The 25670-nt window shown below is 31.1% G+C and overlaps 3 protein-coding genes and 1 pseudogene across 3 annotated transcripts; 1 reads left to right on the forward strand and 3 right to left on the reverse strand.

Moving 5' to 3' along the window:
- Positions 1 to 108: 108 nt before the first annotated feature.
- On the forward strand, positions 109 to 3379 carry LOC100252268 (uncharacterized). Its single transcript, XM_002275522.5, has 5 exons — positions 109 to 324; positions 617 to 678; positions 1948 to 2183; positions 2715 to 2844; positions 2931 to 3379. The coding sequence occupies exons 1-5, from the start codon at positions 159 to 161 to the stop codon at positions 3072 to 3074; spliced, it is 738 nt and encodes a 245-aa protein (XP_002275558.3). The 5' UTR covers positions 109 to 158; the 3' UTR covers positions 3075 to 3379.
- Positions 3380 to 4342: 963 nt separating this feature from the next.
- On the reverse strand, positions 4343 to 5229 carry LOC132255210 (secreted RxLR effector protein 161-like; annotated as a pseudogene).
- A 3840-nt stretch (positions 5230 to 9069) lies between these two features.
- On the reverse strand, positions 9070 to 12521 carry LOC100262525 (cytochrome P450 704C1). The gene is made up of 6 exons (XM_002270637.4): positions 12026 to 12521; positions 11206 to 11421; positions 10836 to 11126; positions 10426 to 10752; positions 9941 to 10144; positions 9070 to 9726 (listed from the first exon to the last, which is right to left on the reverse strand). Exons 1-6 carry the CDS (start codon positions 12368 to 12370, stop codon positions 9523 to 9525), a joined length of 1587 nt encoding a protein of 528 aa, XP_002270673.2. The 5' UTR covers positions 12371 to 12521; the 3' UTR covers positions 9070 to 9522.
- A 10092-nt stretch (positions 12522 to 22613) lies between these two features.
- Positions 22614 to 25670, reverse strand: LOC100267685 (cytochrome P450 704C1). Its single transcript, XM_002270592.5, has 6 exons — positions 25266 to 25670; positions 24449 to 24664; positions 24079 to 24369; positions 23669 to 23995; positions 23166 to 23369; positions 22614 to 22973 (listed from the first exon to the last, which is right to left on the reverse strand). The coding sequence occupies exons 1-6, from the start codon at positions 25608 to 25610 to the stop codon at positions 22770 to 22772; spliced, it is 1587 nt and encodes a 528-aa protein (XP_002270628.3). The 5' UTR covers positions 25611 to 25670; the 3' UTR covers positions 22614 to 22769.

A 25670-nucleotide genomic window follows, 5' to 3' on the forward strand; every position in this document is an offset into this window, starting at 1 on the left:
AAGTCTTTATAAGAATTATTAAATCTACTCACATTTTTCAGTAATTTTTTTTCCCAGCCTAAAGGTAATTCTCCCTAAAATAAAATTATTAAATATAAAAAATTGGTTAAAGGAGTTGAAAAGGAAGCTAGGGTTTAGCATTGGAGAGAGAGAGAGAGATGGGAGGAAAAGGAAGGAGAAGAAGAGAGAAGAACTACAGAGCTGCACATGGAGGACACGAGAGACTCCCACCCCCACCTGATCTCTCCAAACTCGACGCTTTACCCTCCAAACTTCGCAAGCTCATGGCTTTCACTTCCCCGTCCACTCCACAACGTCCTCAAGGTCTGTTTGCTTCCCGAGAAACCTAAGGAAATTCAAATTACATAATGATTTTGAGTTTCATGCTTTGGTTTGTTTCAGTTTCCCTGAAAAAGAATGGAGGGGGGAATTGAACCAATTTGTATTTGGCTTTTTTAGTGGGTTTTTCTTTATTTATTTATTTTCCTGAAATTCTCTCGACAGCCAAACAAAGGTTTGGTTTTGGTCATTACTTAAAAACAAGAATTAAGGTACTTGATTTATTTTCTTTGAAAATATTTCTTATTTCATACGCTTTCTTTTTGTATGCTTTTAGGGTCTGCTAAGGCTTCGATCGATAAGGAAAAGAAGGGAAAGAGAGGAGATGCTGAGGAAAAAGTGAGGGTTATTCATTTTCTTCTCTTGTTCCCTTTTTCTGAAGTTGGATTTTTTGCATTTGGAAATACATAGACTACAATTTTTCTGTGTGTTTTTTTTTTTTCTCTGGCTTATGGCTTGGTTTAACTGTTATGTTAAGAAATTGTATGGAGTCGTCTTTAAGTTTGATAGGTTTTAAAAATTTATTTTAGAATTTTCTTATCAAATTATATCTTTGTGTTGCAGGGAAAAGAAACTGAGGATTGGAATTCTTATTTTACTTTCCCCCTAAAGAAACAAAAAGAAAATTCAACTTCACAAGGGCTTATAAGATTATTTTGGCTTGTTAGGTTAAGTGTGTGCTGTTTAGGTACTAAACAGTAAGAATTTTAAGCTTTCGAATTTTCCTTTCCAGTGATTTTTGGGCAACTAACAGAGGCTGAGTGGTTTAACCTAGTGATTTGGTTTTTCATTAACATCTCCCTGGATTTTGACGGGATCACTTATCTTATAAAATGAATGACCAGATTAATCTGGTAAAATGTGGGTTTTCATTCAATTTCTACTGTTTAAAAAGCTGCCCTTGACTCTTCACTTTGTATTTGCAATGTCAATTCAACCAGCTGAGCTGTGTTTTGCTCACAAATTCTTGTACTGTATATAGAATCTGTAGTTGTATTGAGGTATCTTTGACTTTGAAGTGCTATAATTTCTTAAGGTATGGTTGAATCATATCAGCTTGGAACGAACTAGCTGGCTGCTGTCTCTATGGCCCTCAAGCATCTGAAAAGAAAAAGGAAAAGGGGTGTTGTATACCATGCATATTTTTACCTGTATGCTTACAAGCCCTGCTGGTTCCCAATAAATTTTTTTGATAATTTTTAACCATCTATTTGACAACTGAATATAGAACTAGCTTTGGTTTGGTTATTTGATTAGAAGCCTTTATAGCTTTTTTAATTTGACTTGTTTATATGACATAGCTCATGAGTGGTCTTCTGATAAGCAGACAGACAAGTTAATATCTATACATACTATTTCATTTGCTTGATTCTTTATTGGGAACAAATGATAGTAGTGTGCTAAATTTATTTGACTCCTATGGCTTCTTTTCTTGGTAATATGGACTTAAGGTGTGACTTATTTTACCAATTTATGAAAGATAAATTAGTTCCTTGTCTATTTTTCATCATCTTAGTTTGTATTTTCTGTGAACTTAAGCTTCATCTCAGCAAGTTTCTGTATGGATGCTGAACTTTTGAGTTGATTACATGTGTGATTGTTTTGCAGAAACTTCATCCGAAGGATGAGCTTAACTATAAAACTACTAAGATTGATGCAGCAGGTGATGGTGACCATTTCATGACATCCCAAGATATGGAAGATAATGATGGAACTGTGCCTAGTAGCACACATGAAAAAGGTAAGAGAAAAAGAAAGAGGAAGCAGGTAAAGGATCTTCGGTTTGAAGCAGAATTGGAGAAAGTAGCTGGTCTTGGTTCAAAGAGACGGGAGCGTAAGAAAAAGTAAGCATTTATTATTTTCATTTCAGGATATGATACCTGATTATTCTGTAACTTTTTTATTTTATGTTGCTGGAGTATTCTCGGTAATGATTTGCATACTTGCAAATTTAATTTCAGATGGGTAGGGAAAAAAAGATGGATGTGTGTGATATTTTCCAAAAATTAAATTCTGTGCTTTAGTTTGTGGATATATAACATATATGACCTTAGCTTTTTGGATCTAATTAATTCTTGCTCTTGTTTTAATCCATAGGATTGATTTTTCTCATTGATTAAAAAAAAAATTGTAATCATGTTCGTATGCTGAGCTGATTTTAAAATTTTTAGGTTATATTTTTGCAGTCAGTGATAATTATACTGTATTTCACATTCTGTTTTCTTATCAAAATTCTGCCATTTGTAATTCTAATTTACCTGAATGCAAATGTTTGATAAAAAAAAAAGAGCAAAATGCAAATATCCTGAGCTTGCCCTCTTAGCTTAATTCAAATCTGCTGCCTGTCTAAAGTTTCATGTTTGTTTTTTTCAAAGATATTTGGAATCAAGAAAAAAGAAACACAAAAAAGCCAAGACAGAGGAGAATTTGGACTTTCCGAGACATGAGAAGATCAAATTTGGAGAAGTAGTTGAAGCTCCACCAAAGCTGGTTGCAGTACCTAAGGTAGCATCTTAAATTTTCTGATGTTTCAAAACCCATTTACTATTTTCTTGGCTGTTTAAACTGGTTGGTTGTTCTGTCTCTTGAAGGCTTTGAAGGCTTTGAAGACTGTCCAAGATGCTTCACAAGAAAGGCTTCGGTTGCAAGCTGTCGATGCCTACAGGAAACGAAAAGGATGGGTTTCAAGGCCAGGGATCCATCTTCCTCCTCCTGTGACCACTACACCGATATAATCGACAACAGCCTAGTTCTTGTTCGACCCATTTTTAATTTTTTCAATGTCTGAGGGCTGGAGCTGTTTCTGCCTATAATCAATGAAAGAGAGAAAGGAAAATAGCAATTCTCCTTTACTGTAGGGAACAGTGTGCCTTAACTCCAGTTTTCTGGAATGGTTTAGGGTCGTAATAGCTGTAAAAGTAGAAGCAGCAAGCCTTATTTACTTGAAAATTTTATGATGAAGGGCAAATTGGCTTGATTCTTTGTGACAATTGTTTGCATTTTATTAGTATTTTGGAATGGGAATACAGTTTTTAAACCATGGCATGCATTTTCTTTCAGAAGTTTCTTTATATGAGTATTAGTCCCATTAAGCCTGAAGTATAGTGAACATGAATTGGAAGGGCCTAGGGCTTGGAAAGAAGCATTTACCCAGGGACTACAAATCTTAATTGTAGGTCGGATGTCTTACAGTACAGGCTTGTTTCATAATGGAAATAAAATGATTTATGAAAGAAAACACACACCATTTTCAGAAATAAAGCTGTTGGACATGTGAAAAGGATTGTGGGTTTTAGGTTGTGTAAAAAATCGATTGAATCGGCGAATTAAATTGGTTTAAACAAAATAATTTAAGAATTTTTATAATAACTTTGACTTTTAAAATATAAATTTGAACTAGACTGGTTTGGGTTATGATTTTTCTATATATATTGTTGGAGTTAGGTTTGGGCATCTAAGTGGGTTGCCCGACCCGATCCAATAAATGAGAACCGACCCAATTCAATAAATGAGAAATAAGGAGAACAATTTCTAAGAGTTTTAAAACTACTTGAAAATTGATACAAAAAATAATGAACACAAATATAAGAATCTTCGCAAAATGGAGCTTCTCATATTAAGCTAGTAATTAATCCATTGCTTCTAATATCATATTAAGCTAATAATTGATTCAAAAATTTAAGTTGCCCATATACATATTTGGGGGGTAATATCCATCAAGCTCACTATCATGGGTTAAGTTTAGAGAGAGAGAGAGAGATAGAGAATCTAGTGCTTCCAATATCATATTAAGCTTAATAATTGATTCAAAAACTCAAGTTGTGCATATAGAGAGAGAGAGAGAGAGAGGGGGGGGGTCGAGGAGAGAGAGAGAGAGAGAGGGAGGGAAGGAGGGAGGGAGGCATGCAACAACCTCAACTTTTATGCATTTTCTAGGCAAAGAAAGTTTGAATTTTCCAGAGTTTCGCATTGTTAGAACTAAGATAATAAAGAGATAAAGAAGTGAGAAAGAGGGAAAGAAAGGGCTCAGATTCAATCTGGAAGAAATCCTTTGTTTTTTGGTTTACAGAGCAAACCTCAATATTTATATTACAGTAGTTTCTTCTCACTAACTAACTTGCTTACACGTGTACAACACTAACAATCTGTTATAGCAATCTAACATCCTCTTAACAGCTAACAAACTAACAGCTTAGCAAACTAATAGTTAACAACTTATTATTTTATAATCCTAACATCCCCCCTCAAACTTAGAGTACTTAAATCAAGAACTTTGAGTTTGCTTCTAAGTAGAGAAAATCTGGAGCTAGGTATAGCTTTGGTAAAAAGATCTGTTGTTTGGTCACTTGAAGGAACATGTCTCACATCAATAAGCTTTTGAATAACTTTCTCACGCACAAAATACAAATCAAGCTTAATATGCTTGGTTCTAGCGTGTAAAATTGGATTTGCAGGTAACAATATTGTGCTCAGATTATCACAACATACTGCTGGAGTTCTTGGTAATATGATCCTCAATTCACTTAGTAGGGTAGTTAACCATGTGATCTCAACAGTTATTCCAGTTAAGCTTCTGTATTCTGCCTCTGTAGATGATCTAGAGACAATATGTTATTTCTTTGAGCACCAAGAAACTAGATTGTTTTCAAGATAGACACAATAACCGGATGTAGATCTTCTATCATCTAGACTTGATGCCCAATCAGCATCACAAAATCCCACCAAATTTAAAGTACTTGAACAGGTCAAATGAAGTCCATATTGAATAGTGTTTTTCAAGCATCTAAGTATCCTTTTTGCTACTTGCCAATGTTCTTCTTGTGGATCCTTCAAATATTGACAAACTTGATTGACACAAAAGGAAATTTCTTGCCTGGTGATAGTGACATATTGAAGTCCATATTAAATAGTGTTTTTCAAGTATTTAAGTATCATTTTTACTACTTGCCAGTGTTCTTCTTGTGGATCCTTCAAATATTGACAAACTCGATTGACACAAAAGGAAATTTCTGGCCTGGTGATAGTGAGATATTGAAGTGCACTTACAACACTCCTAGAGAGTTGAATGTCTTTCACAGTATCACTTCCAGACGTGTAAGTTGTTGACCACTGATCATGGGAGTCTTCATGCCATTTGCATTGTTCATTTTGGCTTTGCATAAGAGATCATGCACATACTTAGTATGAGACAAGTGTAGACCTTCAGTGGTATGTTTCACTTGTATGCCCAAGAAATAGTCTATCTCACCAAGATCTTTAAGAGAAAAACTCTTGTTTAATTGTGAGATTAATTGTTGAATTACACAAGGATTGCTGCCGGTAACCAGTATATCATCAACATATACTAGGAGAAAGGTAGTGTGATCCATAGTGAACCTTGTGAATAAAGACCGATCAAATTTAGCAGATGTAAAACCAAGATCTACAAGTGCTTCGTAGAGTTTCTCAAACCAGGCACGTGGTGCCTATTTGAGTCCATATAGAGATTTGTGGAGCTTGCATACTAAATGAGAAGTGGACTTTTCAATAAAGCCTTTAGGTTGTTCCATATAAACTTCTTCTTGTAGATCTCCATTCAAAAATGCATTATTGATATCAAGTTGTTGAATTTTCCAATTCCTTGATAATGCTATAGTGAGAACCACCCTGATTGTAGTAGGCTTCACAATAGGGCTAAATGTTTCTGTATAATCAAATCCAGCTGTTTGGTGAAACCCCTTTGCAACGAGTCTAGCTTTATATTTGTTAATAGAAGCATCTGGATTTTCTTTAACTCTGAAAATCCACTTGCATCCTATTACTTTTCTACCAGCTAGAAGGTCAACCAAAGACCACGTATTGTGTCTCAAGAGAGTAGAATATTCATCTATCATGGCTATTTTCCAGTTCTCATTTTGCAAGGCTTCATCAGCAGATTGAGGTTCTTTGGTAACACTGTATACTTTTGGTTTAAATATGCCCTTCTTAGATCTAGTGATCATAGAGTGTATATTTCCAACAGTACTTAGGATAGATGATGATACAATGGGAGCATTAGGGTCTTGACAATTTTCCAAGTGAGTGGTTGTGTTGATAGGAGGAATGAGAGCAATGGGAAAGGGTAATGAGGCTGTAGAAATAGAAGAGACATGTTGTTTAGAATAAAGAATTGGTGGTGATTGACGAAATGAGAGAGGTTGAGAAATGGAAGAATGTTGAGGTTGAGAGGAAAGAGATTCTGAAAATGGAAATAGATGTTCATAAAAAATGACATCTCTGGATATGAAAATTTTATCGGAGGGGTTTAAACACTTGTAGCCTTTATGAGTGAGGCTATAACCTAGAAATGTACATTGTACAGACCGAAAGGCAAGTTTATGGCTATTATATGGTCTAGTGTTGGGATAGCAAGCACAACCAAAGAATCTAAGAGCCTTGTAATCAGGAACATGATTAAAAAGAAGCTATAAGGGAGACTTACCATGTGAAACTGGAGAGGGCAACCTATTATGCAAGAATACAACTGTTTTGAATGATTCATCCCAATATTTGAAAGGCATTGAGGCTCTAGCAAGTAAGGTAAGACCATTCTCAACAATATGTCTATGCTTCCTTTCAGCTACACCGTTTTGTTGGTAAGTGTGAGGACAATAAATCCTATGAATAATGCCATTTATAGTAAGGTAATCAGTAAAAGCACAAAATTCACCCCTCCAATCAGATTGTAGGCATTTAATTTTGAACCCTAATTGTAATTTAGCTTGAGCCTTGAAATTCTGAAAGGTTTGAAATGAATTAGATTTGTTTCTTAAGAGGTAGATCCAATTATACCTAGAAAAGGCATCCACAAAACAGACATAGTACTTATAGCCATTGGATGATTGAACAGGTGATGGTCCCCATAAGTCTGAGTACACTAGTTGTAGAGGTTCTTGATATTCAGATATAGAAGTAGGAAATGGGAGCATATGTATTTTGCCAAGACAACAAGCTTTACACACAAAATTAGGTAGAATTTTATTGAATTTGGAAAGTTTACAAAGACTCATAACAGTTTGTACAATCTTGAAAGATGGATGACCAAGTCTGTCATGCCAAATACCAACTGTAGAGCTACCATTCTGAGATTGGAGATCTGAAACATGTATAGACACTTGACAGTTTGCTCTAAGACCAGATTGATGGGAAGTGACACTTTGTGAAAGAGAAACTTGAGATGGAGCAGATTTTTTAAGCTGAATTTGTGATGAATCAAATGCATACAAGCCACCTTTAAGTTTGCCCTCCAGAACCACAATTTTGGAAACTTGATCTTTGACAAGACAAAAATTAGGATGGAATTCAAAGAATACATTGTTGTCTCTAGCAAATTTAGATACACTCAACAAGTTCTTTGTGATTTCAGGAACATGAAGAAGATGATTTAAAGACAAAAGCTGAGAAGTGAAAGGAGAGGAAAACTATGAAAGACCAATATGTTTAATAGAGATTCCCATACCATTGCCAACACGAACTTGCTCATTGCCATAGTATGGTGTGTGTTCAACCAGATTATTGGCATTTGTAGTCACATGGTTTGAGGCACCTGAGTCTGGATACCAATTAGTATCACAAATGTTTTCCGGTGTAGCCATCAAGACTTGCATGTTAGGCTTGTTGCCACCTTGAATTTGTGTTTGAGGTGACTTTTGAAAACTAGGAGTGAAACCAGGGGTATGAGGACCCTGAAAACTAGGATCATATCTATAGTAACACCTATCTGCAGAATGACCAATCTTCATGCACACTTGGCATACTGGTTTTTCAGCATTAGCAGTAGCATTATTATTCCAAGTGTTCCAGGATCTCCAACCACCATTGTTAAAACCACCTCTACCTTGAAAACCATCCCTTCCTCTAGGAGAAAAATTACCTCTGCCAAAATTAGGGTGAAACTGATTGTTACTAGTGAAACCTCTACCTTGAGAAAAATTGCCTCTTCCAAAGTTACCTGGATCTTGTGTAATATTACTAGAAGCAGTTTCAGTAGCCTCTTGTTGTGTTTCTCAATCCTAGCTTCTTGTGCTAATAAAAGAGACTCAATTTCCTCTATTGAATAATCCTCAGTTCGAGAATTAATTGTGAGAAAGAATGTGTCATATTCACTAAGCAATCCATCTGTGATAGCATCAATGTGATCTTTCACGGAGAGATTCACACCAACAAGAGCAAGTAGATCAACAAAACCACGAATTTTAAGCAAATATTCGTTCATACTCAGAGATTCCTTTTTGGTGTTCTGAAGCAAGGTTTTATATTGTGAGATTTTAATACGTGTTTGAGAAGCAAAATATACCTCCAATGTCTTCCAAATTTGAAAAGCAGATTCACAATTTATGCACCTCGAAAGAACTCCTTCAAACATTGATGAAAGAAGCCAAGAAACTAAGAGCTGATCTTGTTGTTCCCAATCAAGAAAATCTTGATTCACTATTCCTTGAGATCGATCTTCTGAACTTCGAAATTTTAACGATGGATCATGAACTCCAATGACAAAGTGCTGAAGATTGTGACCACGAATTGCTGAGAAAATCTGTTTTCTCCATATCAGAAAATTATGATTTTCCAGCTTAACTGAGGTAGAATGATTGAATGAAATAGGGACAAAATGACTAGAGGAAGAAGAAGCTAGGGTTTGTTGAGATTTCTCCATTGCTGAAGTTGAGAGCTCTGATACCATGTTAGAACTAAGATAATAAAGAGATAAAGAAGTGAGAAAGAGGGAAAGAAAGGGCTCAGATTCAATCTGGAAGAAATCCTCTGTTTTTTGGTTTACAGAGCAAACCTCAATATTTATATTACAATAGTTTCTTCTCACTAACTAACTTGCTTACACGTGTACAACACTAACAATCTGTTATAGCAATCTAACATCCTCTTAACAGCTAACAAACTAACAGCTTAGCAAACGAACAGTTAACAGCTTATTATTTTATAATCCTAACACACATGAGTGAGAATTCTCCATCCCCCAGTGAATTTATGCTTGTGGAGATTGAAATGTAGAGGCAGAGGTTGTTGCCAATTTGCTCCACCCAAATGCTTGGCTGGAAAGGAGAGTGCATACTCAGAATCAGAACTAGCGTTGGTGTTACCAGATGCTATTTCCTGTATATTTCTTCTAATTTCACACTTGGGAGGATACAATGAGTAGCCAGCTACATCTCAAGCCTCCAGAATCTTTGTGTCTGGCCTGTGGAAAGCACGAACATGGAGGCCTCCATCAATATGAAGGTTGATCATTGTCCTGTAATTCACAGCTTTCTTATTGTCGCTCAGCTTAAAAACAAAACAACCGGACAGAATGGCTGAAAAGATCTTCATCTGCCTATAAGCAAACTCCTTTCCCAAACAAATTCTCGGGCCTGCCTGTTAACCAAAAGAAACTGATTTTAGCTTTCTTCATGAGCATGAACTTAGTATTATTTCTCATATCCCTTTTTGGACATGGATAGGAGTTGCTAAACTTGAAAAAGGTCTTTTCCTTGATACATTTTCCATGGAGAAGTGTTGAACAGAAGAGTAAACTTATATGGGGTGAAGGTGAGTTTGAAGCATGAAATAATGGAATGTAAAATCTAACCTGAAATGCAGTGAATTTGAAAGGGCTTTCTGGGCAAAAAAGGCCCTTCTCATTAAGCCATCTCTCTGGTCGGAATTCCTCTGCATCATCGCCCCATACGAATCTCATCCTGCCCATTGCATATGGTTGGTAAGACACTATATCTCCTTTCCTCACACTGAACCCATCTGGCAGCGTGTCATCTGAAAAGCAAATCTTTGCATCCTGCAAACCCAGAGTCAGAAAATTTGAGATTTCAGAACTGTTTGGCACAAAATATAATGCAGAAGATGAAAATTTGCTAGGAAGATGTCAAAAAAGGAGAAGAGCAACATATCAATGCTTTAAAATCATTTCCCAGATATATATCAAATAGTTTGATATAGTTGTCCTATGCCTTTCTTGATGAAAAACCAGTTATTGTTGGGAGTTAATTCAAAACCAGGAAAGCTTCAAATCTATGCATATGTATGTGCGAATGACTACAAAATCACAATGCTCATTACCACAGGAACTGCAGGATAGAGTCGTAGAGTCTCAGTTATAGCAGCATGGAGATGCTGCATGTTCTCCAGAGCTTCTTCAGTAACACTGGCTGCAAACTCGGCATAGTTTGTGGCCTCTTTCAGGTTGATCGCTTCCCTCACTTCTTGTGCCACCTTTTCCTGAATGGTGGGATGCTTGCAAAGCATGTAAATGAACCAGGAAAGAGCAGTTGCTGTCGTGTCTTTTCCAGCAATTATAAAATTGAGGATTATATCCCGTAAGTATTTTGGATCAATCTCTATGTCCTTCAACTGCAGAAACCTTGATAAAATATCGTCTTTCTTCATCTGCCATAACACATAATGAAAAAGTGAGATTAATTATGCTCCATATTTTGATGAAAAATACAATTACTAGGTGATTCACTCACTGAAGAATCATTTTGTGAATTCTTCATTAGTTCAGTCTTGCTGTGGATTAGCTTGTACACGAAGTCATCAACCACTTTGATACTCCTCTTTAACGTGGCCTCTGAACCGATATTCAGACTTTTCTTGATTGTCCAGAAGATATCAACATACCGATAAAGGGTCATGGCACTTGCATCATCAAATGCGCTGCCAAACTTGGTGCCTTCTTCATTTGATCCACACATGCTGTCTAGTTCTACCCCAAATGCAACTTTGAATATGGAATCTAAGGTTGCTTTCATAAAAAGATCCTGCATAGAAACTTTGTATTAATCAAGAGACAAGAGGATTGTTCTGTATGTGAATTCGGCATCATGTAAATAACCTTACTTGAATATCCATTGTCTGGTTGGAGCTTGCAGCTTCAGACACTACTATAGCAAGTTTTGCCCCATTTTTTCGGAAAACTACACTGCTGAAGTCCCTCAATACCTTTGTAGAGAATTCATAGCTCGATACCTTTCTCTGTTGCCGCCATTTCTCATCGTCAACTGTGAAAATTCCATCACCAAGTAGATCCCTCAGAATGTTATAGTTATAGGAACCCTGCACAAAGTTTTCAAAGAACCAAAATTTTGAGCTCCAACCTCAGGTTTTGAACTCCATTCCCGATTCAAAAATAATTAAATTAACAAACAAAACCTCCAAATTTGGGGTTCAAAGGATAAACCCTGAAATTAATCATAGTGGAAGATCCCCAATGGCTGGAAAATAATAGGCACTTTCACAACAATTCCATTTTTTCCCAAGGCAAATCAAGATGAGATAGAAAAATCCAAAAATTAGTTGACACTTGATGTAAGAATTGAGCTTTGGCATGAATTGATTATTGTTTCCCCGGTTTTATCCTATGCTGGATGGGTGGAAGATAACTTGAAATTCCCTCCTTCTTTTCCTTTTCCCGATAATTTCCAAAGCTTGATCAAAATCACTTTCCATATTTGTTTCCCCTGTCTATCTATAAATAGGCATACACACAAAAAATAAAAAATAAAAACCAAAGAAAGACCCCTCTTGACAATCAACTTAGTTCTTGATTTCTTATTTCTTCAGTCCATTAAAACCCAAACAGCCAAAACCCTGATATTCCTGCAAATTTCTTCAAGAAACAAGTAATAATAAGAATTGGGTTTTGATTGAGAGCCTTTACCTTGCCATAATTCTCGAAGTTTGTCTTGAGTATATACTCGACATTAGCTGGGTCAGCAGTGTAAATCTCATTCCTAAAGGGGCTGAGCAGCCTGTAAGTCCTGTGCTTCCCAGCAAGATCAGTCATGTAGTGGTGCAACCTGTTGAAGTTGAAGAGCTGGTTGAAGACTGTACCGCCAATAGGGTGATACCTCCTCTTCTTTTCTGTTGATTTTCCCACTAAGATTTTCATGAGAAAAACAAGGGTTAGAGCAGAAATTGCGAAAACCAGGGACATGGGGTTGCAGAAAAAGCCCATGGACACCATCTTGGACGTTGATGAAAGAAGGAGCTGCAAGATATACATGGGTAAAAAAATGGATTGCTTTTGGATCTTGGAAGAGTGGCCGTGCGTTACTTGAACTTCTTTTTGCTCTTATATTATTATATCCATGAGACTGAATCCATAATCAGGCAATTCATTGATTTGAATGAAGTTTTTCTTTTCCAATTTACCTTCTACTCCTCAAAAAGAATAAAAAAAGCTAGAGATATAAATTATTTTCTAAGCATTCAAACTATATATGTTTTTTTTTATAAAAAATATTATACTATATCAAAAGGTATCTTATCAAAGTTTGACATTGTGGGGATTCTCATATTCAATTTTTATCTTATCAAATTATTTAATAATTTCTTTTTATATGTCTATAAACCCTAAATACCAAAATATATCCGTAATTAGTTTCTGCGGAGCACGATGTAATATATGAGAGTAGGACGAACATTGAATGCATGAGTACTGAGTCTTGTCAAGTATCACAAGTCCCCAACTAAGTCTACGAGAGGGTTGGCTCACCTTTCTAGACAGCTATAGAGTTCCTTGCCCCATAAAGGCAGGTAGAAGCATAGAGTTTTGGGTCAAAATGACCCATGTATTAATTATATCAAACCACTTTATCAAACTAACGTTCAAAGTAACCTCCTTGGTATCACATAGGAGTATGTCATAAAAATATATATTTTTTCGAAATTTCAATGAAAGCCGGTAATTGAGATTTCATTTTTGAATTGAAATTATTATTATCAAGTGAGACTTTAATTTTTGAACTAAAGTCGTAATTATCAATTGAGACTTTATTTTTTAACTGAAGTCTTAATTGATAATTGAGGCTTTAGTTTTTCAACTGAGGCTTTAGTTAATTTTTTTTTAAATTTAATTAAAAATTATTAAATTATAATTTATTATTGAAATTAAAAATCTATGCTTTAGTAATAAATTATTCATATTTAAGCTTAAGAATTTAATATTACTTCAACAAACATAAATTGATAAATATAAGATATTATAAATGAATATTCTATTTATTAATAAATTAATAATGTTAAAATAATAAATTTATATAACATATAAATAAAATATACAATTGTATAATTTATTAATTTAAGATATTTAATTTGTTATTTTTTAAGATATTAATTTATTTGTATTATGACAAATTTATCTTTATCGAAATAATAGTATACTCTTAAGCGGTAGTTGTCAACTGAGGCTTCAGTTAATATTTTTTTTTTTTTACTTTCAAATTTAATTAAAAACTATTAAATTACAACTTATTATTGAAATTAAAAATATGTATTTTAATAATAAATTATTTATATTTAAACTTAAAAATCCAGTATTACGTCAATAAACATAAATTGATAAATATAATACAATAAATGAATATTTTATTTATCAATAAATTAGTAATCTTAAAATAATAAAATTATATGACATACAAATAAGATATAAAATTTTATAATATATTAATTTAAGATATTTAATTTGTTGTTTTTAAGATATTAATTTATTTGTATTATGACAAATTTATCTTTATTGAAATAATGGTACACTCTTAAGTTTCTATATATTGATTTTTTTGAAAAAATTAGTTAATGAAATTAGTCAGAAAAAGTCTAATGCAAATAGAACCAATGGCACCAATCATACGTAACACCAATCCACACCACAAATTTGAATTAATTTTTGCTACTGGGGCTGCCTCCACATTTAAGCTTCTAGATTAAATTTTTCAACACCCAATGGATAACAGGTGTTATGACTTATCAGACAAATTATTAACAACTTGACCAAAGCTCCTGACATCACTGGTTTCTCTCAACCCTTTTCAGATGCCTCTTTCGTTATGGACTGGAGCTATGAGAAAAAGGGGGGAGAGTAAGAGCGAAAGAGACATGTAAAAAATGTCCAAGAAAAGCCTGGGTTGATTTTCAGATCAATTTTGACTTAGGGAGTGAGTTAGTTCTAGGGTGGACACAATGGAAAAAGGCCATGAAATCCTAGTGGGGAAGTGAGTTAGTTCTAGGCAGATTTTTGCAGTAGTTTGGAAGGCTGGAAGGCTGTACCGCTAATCGTCCTTGGATTCACCCAATTCTTAACCACTGCTCACTTCTATGCTTTCCCCATCTAAATGATGCCACTGATAAAAGTGACCAAACGCACCATCCCAAGTGAAAAAAAGAACCAAAGATCCAGACATTATTTAATACTCGCCCACTGGCATCATCCTATGCATTATATTGGTGTTGCTGAAACTTGAAAGCTACCCAGCGGCAGCGCTGGAACCTTAATGCAGCTTTGCTGGACTAGTGTGCCAGTTAACTAATCCTACTTTTGAAGAATACAACAGTAATTGCAGAAGTAAGTGCCCTTTCGGCCTTTCCCACCTATTCAATTTAACATGAATCATAGCCATAGGCCAGCAACCACACAGCTAATAAAAGTAAAGGGCGGTAGTCCCCCCCATACGTTTAATAAATTGGACACATTTTGGTCCCGTGGGGCAGCAATCTGGGACTTATTCTCCCTTTCTTGTGTTGTTTGTTGGGTTATCTCTATCAAAGGCTAAGTACAATTCATCAAGCCTAATCAGAACAAATTTGGAAAACAAACAAATCGAAAGCAAATTTTGGTAACCCACTTCATGTACTGAGTAGACATGCCTATCATGAAATATCTAGCAGACTTTTGAGTTTTGGGTCAAAATGCCCCTGTATACACAAATATATTAGATGTAAAAGCTTTATGAAACTTATGTTCAAATTGGCCTATTTGGTGCTACGTAAAGCCATATCATAGAAATATATATATATATTTTTAAATTTTAATTTAAGCCTCAATTGGCAACTGATGCTTCATTTTTGAATTGAAGTTACAGTTGTCAACTAAGATTTCATTTTTTGAACTAAAGTTGTAATTGTCAGTTAAGACTTCATTTTTTAACTGAATCCTCATTTGGCAACTAAGACTTTATTTTTTAACTAAAGCCTCAATTGACAATTGAGGCTTTAGTTAATTTTTTTTTTAACTTTAAAATTTAATTTAAAACTATTAAATTGTCGTTTATTATTGAAATAAAAATATATATTTTAATAATAAATTATTTATATTTAAACTTAAGAATCTAATATTACTTCAACAAATATAAATTGATAAATAGAAGATATTATAAATGAATATTTTATTTATTAATAAATTAATAATCTTAAAATAATTTATATGTATTATGTCAAATTTATCCATAGGTTCTCTCATTGTGGAGGCATATGAGATTATATATGTTTTTTTTTTCTAGCATATAAATGTTTAGTGGGTATTTTTTGTGAGTTTTATAAAACTACTAAAAATTATATTTTGTAGTAGACTTTTTCTAAGTAATTTTGTCAAAAAAATCTATATATGGAAACTTAAGAGTACACTATTATTTCTATAAATATTTATTTGTCATAATGCAAATGAATTAATATATTAAAAAACAACAAATTAAATATCTTAAATTAATATATTATAAAATTTTATATCTTATTTGTATGTCATATAATTTTATTATTTTAAGATTATTAATTTATTGATAAATAAAATATTCATTTATTGTATTATATTTATCAATTTATGTTTATTAAAGTAATACTAGATTTTTAAGTTTAAATATAAATAATTTATTATTAAAGTATGTATTTTTAATTTCAATAATAAGTTGTAATTTAATATTTTTAATTAAATTTGAAAGTTAAAAAAAAAAAAATTAACTAAAGCCTCAATTGGCAACTACGTCTTAGGAGTATACTATTATTTTGATAAAGATAAAATTGTCATAATACAAATAAATTAATATATTAAAAAATAAAAAAAATTAAATATCTTAAATTAATAAATTATATAATTTTATATCTTATTTATATATTATATAAATTTATTATTTTAATATTATTAATTTATTAATAAATAAAATATTCATTTGTAAATAAAATACAATTTTTGTTTTTAATAATTTTAAAATAAGGATAATTTTTCTAACATCTTAATACTATTAATATAATCCATTTTAATATTTTTCTCATATCTATTTTTGTTAATTTGAAAACATTCAAGTATAACAAATTATCAGGTATTTGTCATGAGTACTTTGATTCAAGGTGAAAATTGTTGAATGGTGTCTCAAATTCCTAATTTATTTATTTTTTGTAAAAAGAATAATATATAAAATATTTCATAAGTTTCTATATGGTTGTAATTAGATTCCTTATTTAAAGAAGAAAAAAAAGCCTAAAAGAATATTTTTATAAATATGTTAAGTCGCAAGAGAAAAAAGTTATGTAAGAGATATGAACTTGTGAGAACTATATATGTCGGATAAAGTTGTGAAAAATATTAAGGTGGAAGTACAAAGAGTAAGGAAACATTTGAGACCTACTATTTATATTCATTTTTATCATTTATAATATTTTTTATCATTTAGTGGAATCATGTCTCATCAGTAGTCATAATTGATCAAACCATATTAAAACTTCATGTGTCTTTGCGTGTAGATGGTTTTAATTAATGTTATCCCATTACTTAATATGTTTATGTAAGAAGTAAAAACTTCCACACATATAACAAATGATATCAAAGCTTTTGTTGGGCTGACATGTGTTGCTTCCTATCACAATAAAATCATCAAAATACTCCAATAAGTATATTAGAATTCCTACATGAGAGTAGATAAACAAGGAGGTGTTACCAGATACAATGAGTAGCCAGCTACTCATTGCATGGGTAGAAAAATGGATTGCTTTTGGATCTTGGAAGAGTGGCCGTGTGTTACTTGAACTTCTTTTTGTTCTTATATTATTATATCCATGAGACTGAATCCATAATCAGTCAATTCATTGATTCGAATGAAGTTTTTCTTTTGCAATTTACCTTCTACTCCTCAAAGAGAATAAAAAAACCTATAGATATAAATTATTTTCTAAGCATTCAAACTATATATGTTTTTTTTATAAAAAAAAAATAATTATACTATATCAAAAGGTATCTTATCAAAGTTTGACAATGTGGTCATTCTCATATTTCTAGACATATTAATTTTTATATTCAATTTTTTTCTAAGTATATTGTTATTATATTTTTAAGCATCTTTGAAGCCTACTCTTCCACATCTTTAGGGTTAGAGAACTCTTAATATATTAAAACTCACACCAAGTCATGAAAATATACATTTCCCTTTTCTTCTTTATTTTTCGTCGATATTTTCATAATTCACCGATATTTCGATGATATTGTTGATAAAAAGCTTCCATTCATTTAAAACTTTGAAATTGATATAAGATCGATTGCCAGTATAATTGTGTTGGTCTTAGTTTCATAAGATGTCTCATATATATTAGTTTATAAAATAAAATAAGATTTATTAATATATATTATAAATTAATTAAAATAAAATTATTATAAATAAGTTAAATTTAATTAAAACAATTAAATACAAAAAATATAAATTTATAAATAAAATGATTAACATTTTTAAATAAGAAATACTTTTATATATATAAAGATTTCTTTTATATTCTTTAATATATAAAAAATGTATTATATCCTTCAATATATATCAATTTTTATTAAAATAATTACAATATATATATTATTTTTGAGTTTTTTCTAATATTTTTATAAAAAAATTTATTTAATAATTTCTTTTTATATATCTATAAAACCTAAATACCAAAATATATATCCGTAATTAGTTTCTGTAGAGCACACGATGTAATATATGAGAGTAGGACCAACATTGAATGCATGAGTGAGTCTTTTCAAGTATCACAAGTCCCCAACTAAGTCTACGAGAGGGTTGGCTCACCTTTCTAAACAGCTATAGAGTTCCTTGCCCCATAAAGGAGGTAGAAGTGTAGAGTTTTGGGTCAAAATGCCCATGTATTAAAAAAATTATTATCTAACGTTCAAAGTAGTCTCCTTGGTATCACATAGGAGTATGTCATATAAATATATATTTTTTCAAAATTTCAATGAAAGGAATTGAGATTTCATTTTTGAATTGAAATTATAGTTATCAAGTGATATTTTAATTTTTGAATTAAAGTCGTAATTGTCAATTGAAACTTTATTTTTTAATTGAAGCCTCAATTGATAATTGAGGTTTCATTTTTTAACTAGAACCTTAATAACCAACAGAGGTTTTAGTTAATTTTTTTTTACTTTAAAATTTAATTAAAAACTATTAAATTATAATTTATTATTGAAATTAAAAATCCATGCTTTAGTAATAAATTATTCATATTTAAGCTTAAGAATCTAGCATTACTGCAATAAACATAAATTGATAAATAGAAAATATTATAAATGAATATTCTATTTATTAATAAATTAATAATTTTAAAATAATAAATTTATATAACTTATAAATAAGATATAAAATTGTATAATTTATTAATTTAAGATATTTAATTTGATATTTATTAAGATATTAATTTATTTGTATTATGATAAATTTATCTTTATTGAAATAATAGTATACGCCTAAGTCGTAGTTGCCAACTGAGGCTTCAGTTAATATTTTTTTTTACTTTCAAATTTAATTAAAAACTATTAAATTACAACTTATTATTGAAATTAAAAATATATATTTTAATAATAAATTATTTATATTTAAACTTAAAAATTTAGTATTACTTCAATAAACATAAATTGATAAATATAATACAATAAATGAATATTTTATTTATCAATAAATTAATAATCTTAAAATAATAAAATTATATGACATACAAATAAGATATAAAATTTTATAATATGTTAATTTAAGATATTTAATTTGTTGTTTTTTAATATATTAATTTATTTTTATTATGACAAATTTATCTTTATTGAAATAATGGTATACTCTTAAGTTTCTATATATTGATTTTTTTGACAAAATTGGTTAATGAAATTAGTTAGAAAAAGTCTACTATAAAATATAATTTTTAATAGTTTCATCAAAGTCACAAAAAATACACACTAAACATTATATGTTGGAAATATATATATATATATATATATATATATATATGTAACCTCATATGCCTCCACAAAGAGAGAACTTATGGATAAATTTAACATAATACAAATCTTAAAAAAAACAATAAATTAAATATCTTAAATTAATAAATTATACAATTTTTTATCTTATTTATATGTTATATAAAATTATTATTTTAATATTATTAATAAATAAAATATTAATTTATAATATCTTCTATCTATCAATTTATATTTGTTAAAGTAATACTAGATTCTTAAGCTTAACTATAAATAATTTATTATTAAAATATATTTTTTATTCAATAATAAACTATAATTTAATAGTTTTTAATTAAATTTTAAAGTTAAAAAAAAAGTAATTGAAGTCTCAATTGACAATTGATGGTTTAGTTCAAAAATTGAAGCCTCAGTTGGCAACTGTGGTTCCAGTTCAAAAATGAAGGTTCAATTGCCAATTGAGGCTTCAACTAAAATTTTGAAAAAAAAAAAAATATTTCTATGACATAACTCCTACGTGACTCCAAAGAGACTAGTTTGAACATAAGTTTCATAGAGTAGTTAAATCTTTTTTTTTTTTTTTTTTTTGTATATACGGGCCATTTTGACACAAAACTTCATCATTCAAAGGCTTTGTTACCACGTTAAAATGCCATGTTTTTATCTTTTCTTTTTCTTTCGGCCTTATTATTTCTTCTAATGTTTTTTCAAACTTACATTTTTTTTTATTGGCTTTCAAAATCTTTTGATTTGATTTAATGGTAAAAAAATGTCAAATGGCATGTGGAGAGAAAAAAGTAAAGACTATAATCATATTCTTTTGAATTCTAAGTTTAAAAGTATAACGTACGTGAAGTAAACATGCTCTTGGTTTAAATTTAAAGAGGCGGATCCATCCAAGGGAGGGCAAAGAGTTGGGTGGGCCAATTATTGAAATAAAAAATATATATTTTAATAATAAATTATTTATATTTAAATTTAAGAATCTAATATTACTTCAACAAATATAAATTGATAGATAGAAGATATTATAAATGAATATTTTATTTATTAATAAATTAATAATCTTAAAATAATAAATTTATATAATATATAAATAAGATATAAAATTGTATAATTTATTGATTTAAGATATTTAATTTATTATTTTTTTAAGATATTAATTTTTTATATTATATCAAATTTATCCATAGGTTCTCTCCTTGTGGAGGCATATGAGATTATATATGTGTTTTTTTTCCTAGTATATAAATGTTTAGTGGGTATTTTTTGTGAGTTTTAGAAAACTACTAAAAATTATATTTTGTAGTAAACTTTTTCTAACTAATTTTGTCAAAAAAATCTATATATGGAAACTTAAGAGTACACTATTATTTCGATAAATATTTATTTGTCATAATGCAAATGAATTAATATCTTAAATTAATATATTATAAAATTTTATATTTTATTTGTATGTCATATAATTTTATTATTTTAAGATTATTAATTTATTGATAAATAAAATATTAATTTATTGTATTATATTTATCAATTTATGTTTATTAAAGTAATACTAGATTTTTAAGTTTAAATATAAATAATTTATTGTTAAAGTATATATTTTTAATTTCAATAATAAGTTGTAATTTAATATTTTTAATTAAATTTGAAAGTTAAAAAAATATATATTAACTGAAGCCTCAGTTGGCAACTATGGCTTGAGAGTATTCTATTATTTTGATAAAGAAAAATTTGTCATAATACAAATAAATTAATATCTTAAAAAATAAAAAATTAAATATCTTAAATTAATAAATTATGCAATTTTATATCTTATTTATGTGTTATATAAATTTATTATTTTAAGATTATTAATTTATTAATAAATAAATATTCATTTATAATATCTTCTATTTATCAATTTATATTTGTTGAAGTAATACTAGATTCTTAAGCTTAAATATAAATAATTTATTATTAAAATATATATATTTAGTTTCAATAATAAATTATAATTTAATAGTTTTTAATTAAATTTTAAAGTAAAAAAAACAAAATTAAATGAAACCTCAATTGATAACTACAGTTTTAATTCAAAAACTAAAGGCTTAGTTGGTAATTGCAGCTTCGGTTCAAAAATGAAGGCTCAGTTGCCAATTGAAACTTTAACTAAAATTTTGAAAAAAAAAATTATATTTATATGACATGGCTCCTACGTGGCACCAAAGAGATTAACTTGAACATAAGTTTCATAAAATTGTTAAATCTAAATTTTTTTTATATATATAAATGGGTCATTTTGACCCAAAACTCACAAGTGTAAGATGTCTTGAAAGTGATTAGGCACTCACCATCCTCCTCTTTTCTTTTTCAAAACTTAGATATTTCTTTGGGAAATCATGCTTTAGGGATAGTTAAAACTTAAAAGCATATAATGGACACAAGATGATTATGCTTTAACCACCAGAAACATGAAATAGAAATTAGGAAATGTGAATACACGGTTTTGTTGGCGGCGGCGGCATATCATCATCATCATTTTTATATATTTCAATTTTACTAAAATATTTCTTTAGAAATTGAAATAAAAACATAAAATATTTTGTTTTTAATAATTTTAAAATAAGCATAATTTTTTTAACATCTTAATACTATTAATATAATCCATTTTAATATTTTTCTCATATCTATTTTTGTTAATTTGAAAACATTCAAGTATAACAAATTATCATGTATTTGTCATGAGTTAATGTACTTTGATTCAAGGTGAAAATTGTTGAATGGTGTCTCAAATTCCTAATTTTATTTTTTATTTTTTATTTTTGTAAAAAGAATAATATATAAAATATTTCATAAGTTTCTATATGATTGTAATTAGATTCCTTATTTAAAAAAGAAAAAAAAAACTAAAAGAATATTTCTATAAATATGTTAAGTCATAAAAGAAAAAAGTTATGAGAGAGATATGAACTTGTGAGAACTATATGTGTCGGATAGAGTTGTGAAGAAGATTAAGAGACACCCGATAAAACATGATTTAAGGTGGATGTACAAAGAGAAAGAAAACATTTGAGATCTACTATTTATATTTATTTCTGTCATTTATAATATTTTTTATCATTTAGTGGAATCATGTCTTGTCAGTAGTCATGATTGATCAAACTACATTAAAACCTCATGTGTCATTGACTCTTTGTGTGTAGATGGTTTTATTTTATGTTATCCCATTACTTAATATGTTTATATAAGAAGTAAGAACTTCCACACATATAACAAATGATATCAAAGCTTTTGTTGGGCCGACATGTGTTGCTTCCTATCACAATAAAATCATCAAAATACTCCAATAAGTATATTAGAATTCCTACATGAGAGTAGATAAACAAGGAGGTGTTACCAGATACAATGAGTAGCCAGCTACATCTCAAGCCTCCAGAATCTTTGTGTCTGGCCTGTGGAAAGCACGAACATGGAGGCCTCCATCAATAAGAAGGGTGATCATTGTCCTGTAATTCACAGCTTTCTTATCGTCGCTCAGCTTAAAAACAAAACAACCGGACAGAATGGCTGAGAGGATCTTCATCTGCCTATAAGCAAACTCCTTTCCCAAACAAATTCTCGGGCCTGCCTGTTAACCAACAGAAACTGATTTTAGCTTTCTTCATGAGCATGAACTTAGTAACAAATGATAGGAGTTGCTAAACTTGAAAAAGGTCTTTTCCTTGATACATTTTCCATGGAGAAATGTTGAACAGAAGAGTAAACTTATATGGGGTGAAGGTGAGTTTGATGCATGAAATACTGGAATGTAAAATCTAACCTGAAATGCAGTGAATTTGAAAGGGCTTTCTGGGCAAAAAAGGCCCTTCTCATTAAGCCATCTCTCTGGTCGGAATTCCTCTGCATCATCGCCCCATACGAATCTCATCCTGCCCATTGCATATGGTTGGTAAGACACCATATCTCCTTTCCTCACACTGAACCCATCTGGCAGCGTGTCATCTGAAAAGCAAATCTTTGCATCCTGCAAACCCAGAGTTAGAAACTTTGAGATTTCAGAACTGTTTGGCACAAAATATAATGCAGAAGATGAAAATTTGCTAGGAAGATGTCAAAAAAGGAGAAGAGAAACGTATCAATGCTTTAGAATCATTTCCCAGATATATATCAAATAGTTTGATATAGTTGTCCTATGCCTTTCTTGATGAAAAACCAATTATTGTTGGGACTCAAATTATTGTTGGGACTCAATTCAAAACCAGGAAAGCTTCAAATCTATGTATATGTATGTGTGAATGACTACAAAATCACAATGCTCATTACAAAAGGAACTGCAGGATAGAGTCGTAGAGTCTCAGTTATAGCAGCATGGAGATACTGCATCTTCTCCAGAGCTTCTTCAGTAACACTGGCTGCAAACTCGGCATAGTTTGTCGCCTCTTTCAGGTTGATCGCTTCCCTCACTTCTTGTGCCACCTTTTCCTGAATGGTGGGATGCTTGCAAAGCATGTAAATGAACCAGGAAAGAGCAGTTGCTGTCGTGTCTTTTCCAGCAATTATAAAATTGAGGATTATATCCCGTAAGTATTTTGGATCAATTTCTATGTCCTTCAATTGCAGAAACCTTGATAAAATATCGTCTTTCTTCATCTGCCATAACACATAATGAAAAAGTGAGATTAATTATGCTCCATATTTTGATGAAAAATACAATTACTAGGTGATTCACTCACTGAAGAATCATTTTGTGAATTCTTCATTAGTTCAGTCTTGCTGTGGATTAGCTTGTACACAAAGTCATCAACCACTTTGATACTCCTCTTTAACGTGGCTTCTGAACCGATATTAAGACTTTTCTTGATTGTCCAGAAGATATCAACATACCGATAAAGGGTCATGGCACTCGCATCATCAAATGCGCTGCCAAACTTGGTGCCTTCTTCATTTGATCCACACATGCTGTCTAGCTTTACCCCAAATGCAACTTTGGATATCGAATCTAAGGTTGCTTTCATAAAAAGACCCTGCATAGAATCTTTGTATTAATCAAGAGACAAGAGGATTGTTCTATATGTGAATTCGGCATCATGTAAATAACCTTACTTGAATATCCATTGTCCGGTTGGATCTTGCAGCTTCAGACACTACTTTAGCAAGTTTTGCCCCATTCTTTCGGAAAACTACACTGCTGAAGTCCCTCAATACCTTTGTAGAGAATTCATAGCTCGATACCTTTCTCTGTTGCCGCCATTTCTCATCGTCAACTGTGAAAATTCCATCACCAAGTAGATCCCTCAGAATGTTATAGTTATAGGAGCCCTGCACAAAGTTTTCAAAGAACCAAAATTTTGAGCTCCAACCTCAGGTTTTGAACTCCATTCCCGATTCAAAAATAAATAAATTAACAAACAAAACCTCCAAATTTGGGGTTCAAAGGATAAACCCTGAAATTAATCATAGTGGAAGATCCCCAATGGCTGGAAAATCATAGGCACTTTCACAACAATTCCATTTTTTCCCAAGGCAAATCAAGATGAAATAGAAAAATCCAAAAATTAGCTGACACTTGATGTAAGAATTGAGCTTTGGCATGAATTGATTATTGTTTCCCCGGTTGTATCCTATGCTGGATGGGTGGAAGATAACTTGAAATTCCCTCCTTCTTTTCCTTTTCCTGATAATTTCCAAAGTTTGATCAAAATCACTCTCCATAGTTGTTTCCCCTGTCTATCTATAAATAGGCATACACACAAAAAAAAAAAAAAAACCAAAGAAAGACCCCTCTTGACAATCAACTTAGTTCTTTATTTCTTATTTCTTCAGTCCATTAAAACCCATACAGCCAAAACCCTGATATTCCTGCAAATTTCTTCAAGAAACAAGTAATAATAAGAAATGGGTTTTGATTGAGAGCCTTTACCTTGCCATAATTCTCGAAGTTTGTCTTGAGTATATACTCGACATTAGCTGGGTCAGCAGTGTAAATCTCATTCCTAAAGGGGCTGAGCAGCCTGTAAGTCCTGTGCTTCCCAGCAAGATCAGTCATGTAGTGGTGCAACCTGTTGAAGTTGAAGAGCTGGTTGAAGATTGTACCGCCAATAGGGTGATACCTCCTCTTCTTTTCTGTTGATTTTCCCACTAAGATTTTCACGAGAAAAACAAGGGTTAGAGCAGAAATTGCGAAAACCAGGGACATGGGGTTGCAGAAAAAGTCCATGGACACCATCTTGGACGTTGATGAAAGAAGGAGCTGCAAGATATGCATGGGTAGAAAAATGGATTGCTTTTGGATCTTGGAAGAGTGGCCGTGTGTTACTTGGAACTT

This window comes from Vitis vinifera, chromosome 15 (assembly GCF_030704535.1).
Source record: "Vitis vinifera cultivar Pinot Noir 40024 chromosome 15, ASM3070453v1".
NCBI classification, from domain to species: Eukaryota; Viridiplantae; Streptophyta; class Magnoliopsida; order Vitales; family Vitaceae; genus Vitis; species Vitis vinifera.